This window comes from Brachyhypopomus gauderio, chromosome 14 (genome assembly GCF_052324685.1).
Source record: "Brachyhypopomus gauderio isolate BG-103 chromosome 14, BGAUD_0.2, whole genome shotgun sequence".
NCBI classification, from domain to species: Eukaryota; Metazoa; Chordata; class Actinopteri; order Gymnotiformes; family Hypopomidae; genus Brachyhypopomus; species Brachyhypopomus gauderio.
In genome coordinates, this window is record NC_135224.1 from 14297936 (window position 1) to 14312817 (window position 14882).

At 50.3% G+C, this 14882-nt stretch overlaps 1 protein-coding gene across 3 annotated transcripts in view; it reads right to left on the minus strand.

Moving 5' to 3' along the window:
- rbm33a (RNA binding motif protein 33a) overlaps positions 1-14882 on the minus strand; it is a 36604-nt gene that overhangs the window by 6507 nt on the left and 15215 nt on the right. For 2 of the 3 annotated variants that reach the window (XM_076972583.1, XM_076972581.1), the window contains exons 6-15: positions 12798-12932; positions 12384-12552; positions 12043-12296; positions 9436-9736; positions 9023-9084; positions 6581-6704; positions 4571-4935; positions 3942-4238; positions 3169-3438; positions 1910-2494 (exon numbers count right to left, since the gene is read on the minus strand). In XM_076972583.1, coding sequence (XP_076828698.1) covers positions 1910-2494; positions 3169-3438; positions 3942-4238; positions 4571-4935; positions 6581-6704; positions 9023-9084; positions 9436-9736; positions 12043-12296; positions 12384-12552; positions 12798-12932 — 2562 coding nt within the window. The remainder of the gene's footprint in view (positions 1-1909; positions 2495-3168; positions 3439-3941; positions 4239-4570; positions 4936-6580; positions 6705-9022; positions 9085-9435; positions 9737-12042; positions 12297-12383; positions 12553-12797; positions 12933-14882) is intronic. The other variant, XM_076972582.1, reaches the window with a different exon arrangement.

Below are 14882 nucleotides of genomic sequence, written 5' to 3' on the forward strand. Positions count from 1 at the left end.
TCCAATGATGTGATCAGGAAATTGTGATGTACAACTGCAATGACTAGATGTTTGGTGGCATTTCAAATGTTCAAATGTATAATAAAAAAACAAAAATTCCAAACCATGAACAACCATTTTCTTTGCAAAATTCTCTTAAACATCAACAGAAAGAAAAAAAACAAATTTACATCTTTATCTACAAAGCAGGGTGCAGAGACCGAGGCAGAGAGCAACCGCGAACAAGCGGTAGCAGTATAAACGGGGACAGAAGACGCTGCGCTGTGTGTACCCACTAACACAGCCGTACTGGCAGGTGTGTGTGGACGGTGCTTTCTGAGCAACCCTGTCCTTTAACGTGAGGGCCCCATCACACTCTAGGCTCACTACCTGGCTATTGTCATCCACCGTTTGCCCTCCCCAAACCCCACCTAATGAGACAATGTCACAGACACATTTACACCCGCACCACAAAAGGCTCCGGTAATCGTGTCCTAAACCTCTCAAAAGCCGAGCCGGGCCGTCAGTATCTGCCCACTGCCTGATAATGCGTGTCCATCCGTCCCTGAGCTGAAGCACTATCTCCTGCGTGTCTTAGACTGAGGGGGTAATAGATTAATGCAGCTGAATAGAAAATCCAGTCCTCCTTATCCCCCCCACCCACCACACCCCTCCACCCCTGGAGGATGGTAAGCTGCATTATTCCGGGGGGTGGGTGGGTGGGGTTAGTGGGGCCGATGGCGTTCGATGCGCCAGCCTTTGCTCCACCCCCGCTTTTGTGCGACGTGCAGCTTTGGATTCGTCCCGATGAAAATTTAATTTGCTCTTATCGGCGGAGCTAAGCTGAGGGTGAGGGCGATGAGGGGCAAAGAAAGAAAGAAAAAAATAATCTAAATCCATCCAAACTGCCATCTCTCTTCTCTCCAGCTCTCGTCGGTATTATTACACTGATATCCACAAAGACGAAGAAGATTAATTGCACTTGTCCTGAGATTGACACCTATTCTAACACACCTCCGTGATGGGGGTTGGGGGGGTTTGGGGGCGGGGGGGGGGGGGTAGTTGAAAGATAACATTGTCAAGCTGTAGAGCATGACAGCGGGAGAACGTCTGTGGGAAGTATCTCCAGGATCGGTCCCCTCCCCTCCCTCGCCGCCTCCATCTCTCCGTCTCCATCTCTCCGCTCCTCTCCGTCTCCACCTCCCAGAGCAAAGGCTCCGCACGTAGCTCGGCGCTGCTTTCCATTAGCGCGTCTGACACGGTTATCTTCATCGACAGCGTGTCATGCCAAAATGAGATATATCCGCGCTCCGCTTTGAGAGCGGCGAGCAGATGAGGTGCTCTGCACATCGTTTAGGACCTCAAAACGTGCCCGAAAGCCTCGAAATGATTCCTACACTCCGCTTTTCACGGCGAAGAAATCTATTAAGGCGGGCGGCAGTCAAACCTGGAAAGGAGAAGCTGAAATGCCAGTGGGCCGCCGCGCGGCAGGCTCGACGGAGCCCAGAAACGTCTTTGGGGTCTTGAAGGCCCTTGTGGGATTACGATGACTTAAAGAAGACACAAACCTTTAGAATGCACCGTGCTGATGTCGCCGAGCGCAAGCACAAATGGCACACGGCTCACTTTAAATGACTTTAAGAGGCAGTTGCCGGGGCTGCACTGAGACGCTAAAGAGCCCCGTCACTCGAGCGCGGCCTCATAACGGAGGCAGGGAGCGCGTTTTACAGATCAATTCCGGGGCTGCGGCAGAGACGCCCGCTTTACCATCACTCGGCGCTCAAGATCTGGCCCACTTAAGAGCGATTTGACAACCTTTGGCAAAGGATTCAACCCGTTCACGAGACTTCGACATTTCATGAGGAAAAAAATGACCTTTAAAAGTACGCGCAACTCCTACAGTGTGTCCTAATATAGTGTGTGCGCTCACCAGGCGTTTCACCACTCGCACTTTTGGCGGGATCTGGGCGGAGGCCGGGCCGCCGGCGCGTTGCATCACCGTTCTTTTCCCTCCAGGCCTGAGTGGCAGGGGCTGGGCGTGGGCCGGGGCGTGGGCCGGGGTTTGGGCGTCACCGGAGCCTCCGCTCTGGGAGTTTGGGAGTGGTGGCGGCCCCTGTCTCATAGGGTTCTGTGGATTCATGGGCCTACCCTGCTGGTGCCACAGGGCTTTCGGAGCAGGTTCGGGCCCGGAGGCCTGAGGCTCGGAGCTCTGCAGCCGGGTTTTCACGCTGGGCCGCGCGACGACGGCGGGAGGCGGGGCGGGGGCGGGGCTGTTGCCGTTGGGGGCGGGCGAGGGGGCGGGCGAGGGGATGGCCTGCGGCGGCGGCTGGGGGGCGGTGGGAGGAGCCGTGGCTGTCTGGGCCTGGCCTCCGATGCGCTCCAGCAGCTCCTTCTTACGGACGCCCGCCTGCATCTGCCTGCGCAGCTCCTTCCGCCTCAACACCTCCTCACGCAGACGCTTCTGCTCCTCGATCTTCAGCCGGTACTGCCGCGTCTCCTCGTCCTCCTCTGGCTCCTGCAGACACACACACACACACACACACACACACACACACACACACACACACACACACACACACACACACAGGTATTGTTTTGAGAGTCAGCCTGGTGCAAGCACAATGACTGATTTATGATCCAAGTGATTCCAAAGGACAAAATAGAGCAAACAAATTAGCAAAACTGTAAGCCAGTGTCATAGCAGGAAATCATCAGCACAGCTGCAAGTCTAACCCTACCCCTTTAAAACAGTAGTGAGACTAAATTAATGAACTAAATCAATTCATTCTTTGTTTACAAATCTTTACAAAACCCTGAACTTCAAAACGTACAACCTTTAACATATCTAGTGTACAGCGCTCTACTCTAGGACGCACGCACACACGGTTACTTAATATTTTCCTCTGTCTGCTCTGGCTAATAGGGGCTTCTGAGGGGTGCCAAATTAATACAAATCATAAATGCACATAGACAATCACTCGTCAACCACCCTGACGCCGAGGAAGAATTTCAACTGCCTACACATTCAGGTAGAAGGTTAATAAATGTCAAATCCTTAGTGTGGGGGGCACGGGGGTCATTTACTAACAAGGCAGGCAGTGATTTCTCAAATCTACTCAAGTCCACTGAAGCCCATGAGACTCGAGCATCGGTCTGGGCTGCCGGAACAGCTGCGCTCGGCCGGTTTACCTGTGCGGCTGTGCTGGGCTGTGTAACTGTGCTCGGCTGTGCAGCTGGGTTTGCTTTCTTCATCTCTGGAGTGATGGAAGGCGGTATCATTTTAGCCATGCCCCGCCCCCGCCCCACTGCCCCGCCCACCGGGCCCTGTCCCATCCTGGTAAGGGGCCTGTTTGGGGCGGGGGGATGAGATGGGCGGGTGCTGGTGGCGATGGGCAGCTCGCGGAGGTTGCTGTTGCGTTGGGGGGCGTTCTGCATCTGCTGCAGGGGGGGCGGGGACGCCTGCACACACACATTCAGAGCCAACGAATCAGAGGCAGCCGCAATCTGACAGCATCCACAGCAGTGGTCACCACTGAGATCCACCCATAAATATCCACTGGGTGCCAAGTAGGAGGACTCATTCCAATCTATTCTTGAGGTTGGTGACTTTCAAATAAGATAAGAGTCCTGGCATAGTACGATCAGCAGAAACAAAGTGACCCACTCCCAAACAGAACAGACATCTACATGTTTCACTCTTCAAATGATGAGTCAAAAAAAATAAAATAAAATGTGGCAAAGAAACTTTTCAATAAACTTTTCTAAGCAGGACCGACATCATCTTAGCTACAGGTAACCCAAAAACAAACAAATGAAATGCTAAATCATGCCATTTCCAATGAGAAACAGGTGATGTCACCATCACAGTTAGGAACTTGAAGTTTGAAAGCATACCACTGATGATCATTCAACACTAATAACAAATATAATTGAAAAACTCCAAATCCCATAACCCGACTCACCATCCTCATGCGGCCAGGCATGTTCCGTGGTGGTCCATTCTGGGGGCGGAGCTGCATTTGCCGGGGCCCGCCCTGAAGGGGCTGGCGGAAGTGGGAGTGGGAGAGGTGCATGATGGGATGCTGCTCGCCAGACTGGTGCTGGTGATGCTGTGGCTCATGCTGGTTGTGGGGCGGGAGCTGGGGGGGGTGTGGGTGGCCCTGGGGAGGGACGTCCTGTCTGTGGTGCTGCTGGTGCAAGGCATGATGGGGCAGTGGAGGATCATGGTGCTGGGGCTGAGAGTGAGGCTGCATTATACCCTAGAGTGCGCACACACACACACACACACACACACACACACAGCGGTTAGTAAATTTCTCATGCAGCATCTGAACAACAATCCAAATCCAAGACAAATACAGCAAGCTTCAAACATACTGCTAACTGCATTAAAAAAGATGTGCACACAAAAGTGAACAGTAGAGGGCACTGTTGGCTGAGATTTGTAGGCTTAACTCGGTGGCATAAAAAGTGGAATAACACACCTTAAAGATCTGTGTGCACGTGCGCACACACACCACACACACACACACACAAACACACACCACAGTGTGAAGGACGTGGGGTGGTGGTTCTTTGAGAACCGACTTACTCTCTGGCGTACCTGCAGGCTAAAGGGCATGTGCTGGGGGCTGAAGGGGGGGCCCTGCTGCTGGGGAGGGAAAGGCTGCCTGTGGCCCATGAAGCCGCGTGGTCCGGGGGGGGCGGGGGGGCCGCCGTGCTGGGGGGGCAGGCTGGCACGAGGGGGCTCTCTCTGGAACATGCCTCCGCCCACGGGTCCCTGGCCCTGCCCCACGCCCAAGGGCCCGAAGGCCGGGCCGGGCCCCGGAGCGCCGGACATCCCCCCCGGCGGGGGGAAGGAAAGCGGTCCGGGCCCCCCAAGAGGAAGAACGTTGTTATTCATGAGAGGGGCAGGACCCGGGAGATCGAACATGTGCTGGCCGGGAAAGCGTGGCTCTTGAGGAAGGAGAAGAAATAGGAGCATGAGAGTTGAGGAGAGTCAGCATGGCCCAATTAGCATGGCAGCACACACATACACACACATATACACACGTATACACTAGAGCTGGGCGATTAATCGATATTATCTATTAATTCGAATTTACAGTTAAGGACGATGTGTTTTTAAGAAAATCGATTTTCTGAGATTTAATTTTCACCACCGACGCTGCACTGTGGGCTCCCGTAGTTCAGTGAGTTTAGCACCTCCCACCCATCCACCCTCAAAACACACACACACAAACATGACGGCGGAACTTGTGTCCAAGAAAAGAGCAACTAGCTCCGTGATCTGGAGTTGGTTCGGTTTTGCGGCGTCAGATGTAGACCAAACAAGTCCTCGCTGTAAGGTGTTTGAAACCGATAGAGGGAGAGAGCGAAGAGTGCTATTCAGTTGCGCTGTCAATAAAGTTTCCCTCCGCGGGATATTTTGGATTAAGCAGTTTCTGCCTCGGTCACCGAACCCGCTTCAATGGATTATACTTTCGCGAGTGACCGTAGCGCGCGGCTCCGGGCACCTCGCGAGTGTGTAAAATGGAGACAAATTAAGTATTATATCGCGATCCATTATTAGTGTTGACTTGTAACTCCTGCGGTAGCCCAACTCAAAAGTAGACCAAAAAACCGCACCCCGCGACCCCATAATTTTTACCCGCGGCTGGATTTTCCAAACAAGCCCAATTTGGCGTGAAAACGCGAACCTGGCAACTATTGTAGTATAAAGTATAAACTGTGGTAGTATAAAGAAACAGTGGAAGGAACATTTACCTGACGAATTTTAATGTTACATTGTGTTTCAGGTTTGAAAAGTGCTGGAATTTAGGCTAAAGTGAGGGGAGCCCTGTTCTTAATCAGAATGTAGACAGCGTGACTGTCAGTACAACATGCAAGAATTGTTCAATTGTATTTGTTTTCCATTTTATTAAAGGGCACCAAATTATTTATATCTATTTATTTTTTGAGGGTGTGTTTTATTTATTTATTTTAAGTTTGAGGTTGCATTGTGTCAATGCTTAAAGTATGTTGGAGAAAACCTTCTAAAAGTTACTGAATGTTCTCACTTGTTTACAATTTGTTTCTGCTTGCACTTTAACCCCAAAGGGGAAATTTAAGTGAAAAATAAATTAAAACTTTTTTTTACCATTCCTTTATCATCTGTAGTTTTTTAGTAGAGGAAAATAAATCTATTAAAATCGAAAATCGGATTAAAAAAAAATTAATCGAAGATTTTTTTGGAGGGCCATATCGCCCAGCTCTAGTATACACACACGTATACACAACCTCAGGCTCGTCCCCTTGAATTCATTCCATGTTAACACAGGCTACACAAACATATTACACATCACAGAACGTGAGGTGCCAGACCCAGGACCGGCGCTACGGAGTTTACGGGCAGAGCCGCTCATAAAGGGCTTAGCGGCCGGTCCATTAGTTGAAACGGGCGAATGGGAAAAGGGCCTAAACGCCGCAGAGCTGTGGGCCTTCCGGACCCGGGCCTGTCACTACTCTAACACATGACTTCAGATCACAATCTACAGCCACAGGTGACATTTACGCCCAGCGAGCACACAAAGCTAACCTGCTCCCTGCAGGCCGGTCTTACCGTTGCCAAAGAAAGAGTCTCGCTCCTGGTGGGGGGGTGGTGGTCCTCTCCACTGCTCCTGGTGTGGGGGTCTCTGCGGCTGCACAAAATTCCCTTGCAGGTGCTGCTGGAAGTCCGCGGGGCCCTGCCGAGAGACGGGATCCGCGGGATATTTAGGACAATGTACGGGTCACCGCAGGACGGGAGGGGGGGTTGTGTGGGGGTTCCTACGTCACACAGCGCACTCCGCACAGCCCGGCGTGTTCACGCAGAAACGGGGGAGGACGGAATGGGAGGCGGCGTGGTGGATTATCGAGGCGTTTTTCCAGAGCTGCGCATGCCGCCTTCACCCGCGACTCCAAAAGACTCCCAATCCATCCTCCACCTCGCAGAAGCAAAGCCAGATAAGGATCCCCTAATCCTCGCTCGGAAAGGCGCTGCCCTGCTCGCAATCGCTTTTCTTCTTTTAAAAGCATCCTCGCATGCTTAAGAAATTAACCTTGGTTCACGGAGGCCGCGTGAGCCCCGCGCCGCCTCACTCTCTTGCTCATTAGGCCTTAAGATCCCATCAAGGGTTTTAATCCCCCCCGTGTTTCGTGGATCTGGCCGTCGGGGAGGGCAAGGTGTGGCGGCGGACTGCAGCGAGCTAGCGGAGACGGGCAGAGTTGCTTAACGGAAAGTAAATCGGTCGGATTAGCTCGGCGTTGGACGGGTGGCGTCGCGTGGGGGGGGGGGGAATCCGCATTGTTGGCATGGGCTTCGTAGCCATGTTCAAAAGGTCAGCTCCCCTAGGCACAATGGAGGCTTAACGTGGCCACTACGGCTCGAGCTCGCTTATTAAAACAAAACAAAAGCAGTCCTACACCCATCCGTACCGTGCCGACCGGGTCGCCACAGAACCCATACTGATGTGGCCGAGACACTGAGGAGCGGGAAGGGCAGGATGAGCAGACGTCCGTATTGGACAGCGGGGCACGGGTGTCCACCCGGCTCAAGGTCAAGCGGCCTACGGGTGTCCACCCGGCTCAAGGTCAAGCAGCCTGTCCAAACCGAACGCCACTCGGGCGACCGTGGAGACGCGTGGCACTGTAGCGGTAGCCTCGCCCAGTTAATTCTGCGCGAGGGGGGGTTACGGGACGATGGAGGACTGTCTAGTGGTTCTCGCCCTGTCAGGTAAGGGCTGAAAACAAACAGCAGCTTGCGATTAGGGGTGTAGCGCCAGGCTCGAGCTCGTTTACTGTAGCCATTCTGTTTTGTGCATGGTATTCATTGTCTGCAGTAGTCACAAACACAACGCATCAATCAAATATGTGGCAGTGATTAATATTCAAAAACTAGTAGTAAATATTCAACAGTGTGAGAGGTAGTGGCCCAGCCTGCAGTTAGGTTAGATGTCCCTGTATGATAATGTATGCTAATCAAGCACCCAGAGGGCTAATAGAATTTGCTGGCTGTCTAGTCATTGGCATTTTAAATGACATCCTGTTTGTGCCAGGCTGGGTATGGGAGACAGACAGCTGGGGGAATTTATCTATCTGGGGTAAGTGTATGTCTGGAAGAGAGAGAGTGAGAGAGAAAGAGAGGGAGGGAGAGAGAGAAACAGAAAAACAGAGAGAGAGACCTCCTTGGCCAGATTAGGATAAAATGGCTCTCCAAGATGAGCTCAGGCTTGTGAAAGCCAAAATCTGTAAATGAGAGTGCAGAGTGTTGTCTAGCGCACAGAGCCACCATGCCAGTGACCGGCCTTGTACAGCCCAGCATGAAGATCCAAACAGCTGCTTTAACCTAACAGGCTATGAGGTACCGGTCATGAACCACCCTTAAAGATGGGGGGAGGGGGGTTACGTTACCACTGTGGAAGGAGGTAATATGTTTTAGCTGACATGCTTCACAGTTTAGGAGCAATGCACAGAATAAGGCTTGTTCCCCTCCTTTTTGAACCAATATCCTATATTTCTAAACATAAATGTCTGCATGTACTACAGAGAGACAGAGACAGACAGAGTGAGGAGATGCAGGCGGTGCGAGAGTGAGACAGCTAAAAAAAACCAGCACTTGTGTCTTCCTCTCTGGAATAAATCCCTTTAACACTGGCCTAGGCAGCCGTGGGATAGGCCGCCTGAGTCACTGAGACCACTCATCTCTTCTGAGCACCAAAACGGTCATTTACATCCACTTTCCATTTTCATGGTTTCCATTTCAATTTGAGAATGTTTTTCCGCCCCTCAAACCCAGAGAGGTACGAGGTGGAGAGACGTTCCTGTCCGGTGGCCAAAAGCGAGACCTCGGGAGTCACCGCGGTGAACGACGCCGTTCATCTCACGTTCGCCGCAGCCGGGGGCGGAAAACGCGCTCCATTGCGAACCTCGGGCAGCAGGTCACGAGCCCCGGCTCCTGAGTTTCGCCTTCAGACGCATTTGCGCTTTGTCCCGAGACAATTTGCTGTTGAGCGTGCTTACTTACCGGGAATCTCTGAGGCGCAAGGTTGGGTCTGGGCTGGTTTTGAGCTGGAGCCATCAATGAAACTAAAAGTAGAGAGCAAAAAAAAGCAGTTATTTAAACCAAAAACGACTGCCAGCGTAAGCACCCAGTGCACATTGGGCCCAGCTGGCTCCCTCAAAGGGGGGTGGGGGTGGGTATTCCAGTGACCAGAATGGGCCCATCACACACCCAGGTCCCGTAATGGGATAGAACAGCCATGTCAAAAGGTTTCATTTCACCGCAAATCAATTCTCCTCCATACATTTTCACCAATCTAATTTGGGGCTAATGTGCCGCCGACCAATCAGAAATGCCCAAAGGCTGTACGTCAGCAACGCGCAGTTCCGAGCCAATGGGAAATGAGGAGGGGGTGTGGGGGGTGGATGCAGGCATACCTTGCACAGGTGAGGAGGACGGCCCTCTGAAGTGCGGATTGATGTGGATGTTCTTGGGTTGGTGCTGCTGGTTTGGAAGGGCCTGTGCGGGTGGAGGGGGCGAGCCCATCCCTCGGGGCCCGTGCAGTTCTGGCTGTGGCCTGGGGGGCGGCGGTAGTGGCCCTGGTGAGCGGTGAGGCATCAGCAGTTGTAGAGGCTGTTGGGAGAGGGGGCCCACAGGGTTGGGGAAAAGGCCCGGGCCTCCTCGCGGACCAGATGGGCGGGGCTGGTGATGATGCGACTGTGGGGGAATCATTCTGGGCTGTGAGAGAGAGAGAGAGAGAGAGAGAGAGAGAGAGAGAGAGAGAGAGAGAGAGAGAGAGAGAGAGAGAGAGAGAGAGAGAGAGAGAGAGAGAGAGAGAGATATATATATATATATATATATATATATATATATATATATATATATATATATATATATATATATATATATATATATAACAACCAATCTGAGTGACAGACTGACAACTCTGTTACATTTCTTGTTACATGCACGCAAGAGCTAGTTATGTCATTAATCTCGGAATTTCTTAAATCCCGAAAAAACATTCAGGGGTAATCCAGGCTTCCGGGAACTTCCGAGATTAAGAGAATCTCTAATTTGCCTGCAGAGCCTAGTCAACATCCTGACACACGACTCTATCAAATGTAATGATGCAGAGGTGCAGGATCTTCCAGTATTACAAGCCGTCTCCTCCCGCACGGACGCATGGCGTCCTGTCCCACGAGGTAGGTGGGAGCACCGTACCCGCTAATACGAACTCCGACTAAAACCATCACACCTGTGACAAAGTGAACGTGGGTTGAGAATAAAATGAAAGCACAGCGTGCCATGCCGTAATGTGAGGGGTGTGTCTCTCCAATGCACGCACACACACACACACACACACACACACACACACACACACACACACACACACACACACACACACACACACACACACACACACACACACACACACACACACACACATCACTCATCACTCATGGCCTGGACACAGTCTGGCTCCTCTATGAAGTGCAAGAAACTTTTTCTTCATGTCGTCTTTTATTCGTTCTTTTGTACGAAGGCGCAGTACAAAGTGCTGAGGCCCCGTCACAAACGAGGGGATTACGCCGCAAATAAGCACGGGAACCTAAATCCTTAGACAAAGTCCAAATTTAATTTGGTGTAATGCTTCCTCAATGGACTCCTGCCAAGTTATTTGGCATAATCCATAACATCAACATGGATAAGAGGGAGCAGGTGAGAGGCAGGGTAATTGACTTTCTCCTACGCAAACTGACTTTCAGGACACTGGGGCACGCAGGGCTAGGACACCGTTCCCCCGCAGCCACGACAGGACCACAGCTGCCCTGCACGGGCCGAGGAGCTTCTGCAGGACCGTGAGGAGCAGTGTCTCTCTCTCTCTCTCTCTCTCTCTCTCTTCCTCCCACCCAATGTGTTGTGATTTCAGTGGCCAGGTGAGCAGGTTTCATCCTCTCCACCACAGGGGCCTGGCGTGGCTTTGGTGCAGAGCCCAGCTTCCCGCCGGGTGGCTCAGCTGTCAGCGCGCTCTACCGCGTTCCTGCACCCTCTACGTCACCGATCAATCACAATGACAATTTAACACTTCAGACAAATTCCAAAAAACACCCAACCGCTCTCCTCTGATGGGAGGGACGCGATGGGAGAACCTGACGCCGACCTGCCGCGGAGCAAAGCAAATTTCAGAAAAGGCCAGAGGCGTGCGGTGAAATCATAACCAGACTTCACTTCCGCCAGTTACCAAACTGATGGACGTCGTTCTCAATCGCGCTGGCACAAACGTCATCCTTTAGCTCACGGGTGTGCCGGAGCGCACGGGTTCAGTGCTCGACTTGGACTCACACTCACACTCCTCCTCCTCCTCATTTACAAGTACCGCGAGATCTCTCTGAGCGCGGGGGTGGGGCGTGCGCGCGTCTGCTAAGCTTATAGCTCTGAAGCGGTTCGTACGGATGTTGGGATCTTATTTCACATGAGGATGGTGGGAGGAAGAAACGGAAACAGTAAGGCTCGTGGCAGCAACGGGATGGAACAGAACAGTTCGTATGGGACAAGACGCGCCCATGTCCTACGCTGGGTTTGATCCTACACCTGTGGATCTACCTGGATTTCTATTGTAGCTAAAGCTGCATGGTATGAGCAAAAATGCCTCATTGTTTTACAGTGCAAATCACTGGATGTCTTGCAGTGTATTAACACCAACAACATGCATTAAAACCAAATATACTGAAGACACAATGCCAGGGTGTGAGAAAATGGTGGTCAGCTTTTCAGTTGTGATTTTGAGGTTTGATTAAGTTTTTTTTTTTGCTCATGTACTTCCATGTGTTTTATAACATAATTCATCTGTGTTGAGGATTATGGGATATTCATGCTCTGGCTGGGTGTGTATGAGAGGCCTGTGGTGGACACCACTGCCCTTTATGTTGTGCCTGACTCTTTCCACACCGCCTGGGCAGCCACGATGACCACAGTTCACACACCCCCACCGCGGCTGCCATGAGCAGGTGTAGGCGCGGCTGGTGTGCCGTCATTCTCACCTGCATGCCCAAGTTGACCTGCATTAGCGGGGGCCTGTGTTCATTGATCCTCCCCTTTCCATTGCCACGGAAATCTCCCATTGGGAACAGAGGGAGCATGCCCCTCCCTCCTCCCCTGCCTCTGCCGCCCATCAAGGGAAGCCCGCGTCCACCGACCCCGCCGATCCGGCCGCGCCCTCCGAAGCGGCCCTGTTTTCGCACGCGCTCCTTCTCCTCGAACTCCATGAGGTCTGCTTTGGCTTCTTCCGTCAGTTCTGGATAACAAATGAGACAAATGCAGACGGTGTGAGGAGACCTCTAAAGCCAGAGCCAGACCCCTGTGATGCTCGACTGCCACGAACCCAGGGTTTCCGGAATGTTTCGCCTTTTGCTGGTGGCGTCGGAGAGTCTGACCACGGTGACGTCTTTGCGCTCGGTTTTGAAGCGCTGCCGGCCGGACTCTTCGTTGTCCTCCTCATCCTCATCGGACTCTTCTTTCGTGTCAGCTTCTTGCTCCGGCTCCGCCTCCACCTGGGCGAGAACGAGAGCGGTCAACCAACGCAGACAGCCACCTTACACGGAAGGAAACGCCTCTATAGTCACTGGAAATGCAGTGCTGACAGCTCTGTTAGGGCTCTGCCTTCTCTTACGGCAATTTTGTCTGAATGAAATATGTAAAGACAAAACAAAACAAAAAAACAACCTAACATAAATGCTTCACAGCTGTCCACCTGACGAAAACATCCAATAAGAAAAGCGCTACACCCATCCCTCACCTCCTCTGGTTCTGTAATCAGGGAGTTATCTGGCTCCTCCCCTTCCTCCTCTGGCTCCTCCCCTGCCATCATTTCCTGCTGATCAGTCTGTTCCTCTTGTGACTCTGTGCCATATTCACCAGGGTACTCATCAACCTGCAGGAAATGACAATCAACACTTATTAGCTTTTACCAGTGTTAGGAACGTTACTTTAAAAAAGTAATTAGTTATAGTTACTCACTACTTGTTCCAAAAAAGTAAATGAGTTAGTAACTGAATTACTCTATAATAAAAGTAACTCGTTACCAGGGAAAGTAACTATTTGCATTACAGTTAAAAAAAAAAAAAGTTATATGCCAATGAATAAGGATTTTTTGAAAAAGCAGTTTTCACAGTCAGTTGAAATGAGTAGATCAGAAAGGTATTTAACTTTTGATATTTATTGCACATCAACAGACCAGTGCAGGATAAAATCCTTTAAAATCCCATATCTTTGTATAAAAAAAATTAAAATAAAATAAAAAAAAGTAAAGTTACACTATATAAAGTACATTTACATCTATCAAATTAAATTAAATTCTCTCAACCTGAGACAACTGGTTTGTTCACAACAGAAGTAAACTCAACAATAAAACCTCTATTCTTAATTAAATAAATCAAATACCCAGTCTGGTAGACATTCAGGAACTTCAAGTATTTTCTTAAATAATGTTTATATCGTGTGTGTGTGTGTGTATGTATATATTATATATATATATATATATATTTTTTTTTTTCCTTCGGCTTGCTTCTGACTCGCCATTTCTGCCTCTTCTCCGTTTGTGTCGTGTGTCACTGGCGTGCTTCGGCACACGTGTAAAAACACTGGCTCTGATTGGCTACCATAACGTTGCCTTAGCCAATCGCTTACTGACTTGTTAAGTTAAACAGGTGTTACACCGAGAACTGTGACCTATCGAGATCTGTTACTCCTCACTAGCCTGGGCAGCGGTCCGCTCGGATTACTGTTAGTATATCAATATATAGTAACGCACCGCTTTTAATGACCAGTAACGTCAACGGCCTTGTAACGACAGGAAAAGTAATTCATATTATCTCGTTACTGACAAAATGACGCTGTTACCCAACACTGGTTTTTACCTCAAAGTTCAAATACATTTAAAACAATGTTCACACACACTGCCATCCACACCCATGCCAATAAAACTTCTAGAATACATATAAGTGTCTATCCTCCACACCACAGATAAGCATATTTGCAGATTACACGTCCCTGATTGTGGAGATTCAAATTTGGAAATCCTTTTAGTGAAGGTTTAATCTGGGCCTGGGTGGGATCAATACAGCCTGCCTCAACAGCAGTAGTCCGAGGCTTTAAGAACCAAACTGGCCTCTCCCATTAGAGGACAATTACAGTATAGAAAACACATACTGATGATCATCAAAGACCATACGGATGTGAATGAAAATGTTAACGTCACAGAAGGGGGGGGGGGGGTGTTGAGAACCCAGGACAGCCTGGTATAGTGAAGAGAGGTGGAGGGGGGTTGTTGTAGGGAGCCCTGCTGAATTAGCATAACAGTAGGGATTCCAGTCACATTACTATGCCCCATTACTATTCCTACGCCCATTTGAAATTCAATGAGATGTAAATGTTTGACATGATACACAGAAAACAGGAGATAAACATGCACACGGTTCAGTGATAGCAAAAACATCATTGAGATGTCCTTACACATACATGCACTCGCACATATGCAAGCGCGCACACTCGCGCACGCCTGGGTGGAAACACAGCCTAGTGACAGGGAGAATATCATCATTTCACTACATCAGATATATTCACATCGAATTTTTACATACGCTCACAGGCAGCACTTCCTCACGTTTCCATAACAGGAATGTAAATGCAAGATGTCTCGTTTAATTTCCCCTGCCGTGATCCTTATAAACTTGTCGCTAATAAAACCTTGCCATCTTTCCAAGCGTAGGAGGGGGGACACTCCCCTCGGGTCAAAAACTGACCAATCAGCTCTCCACATTTTTGGGTAACTGCTTTAATTGTCAAAGTCAGCAATTACCACCAAGTGTTTCGTACAAACTCG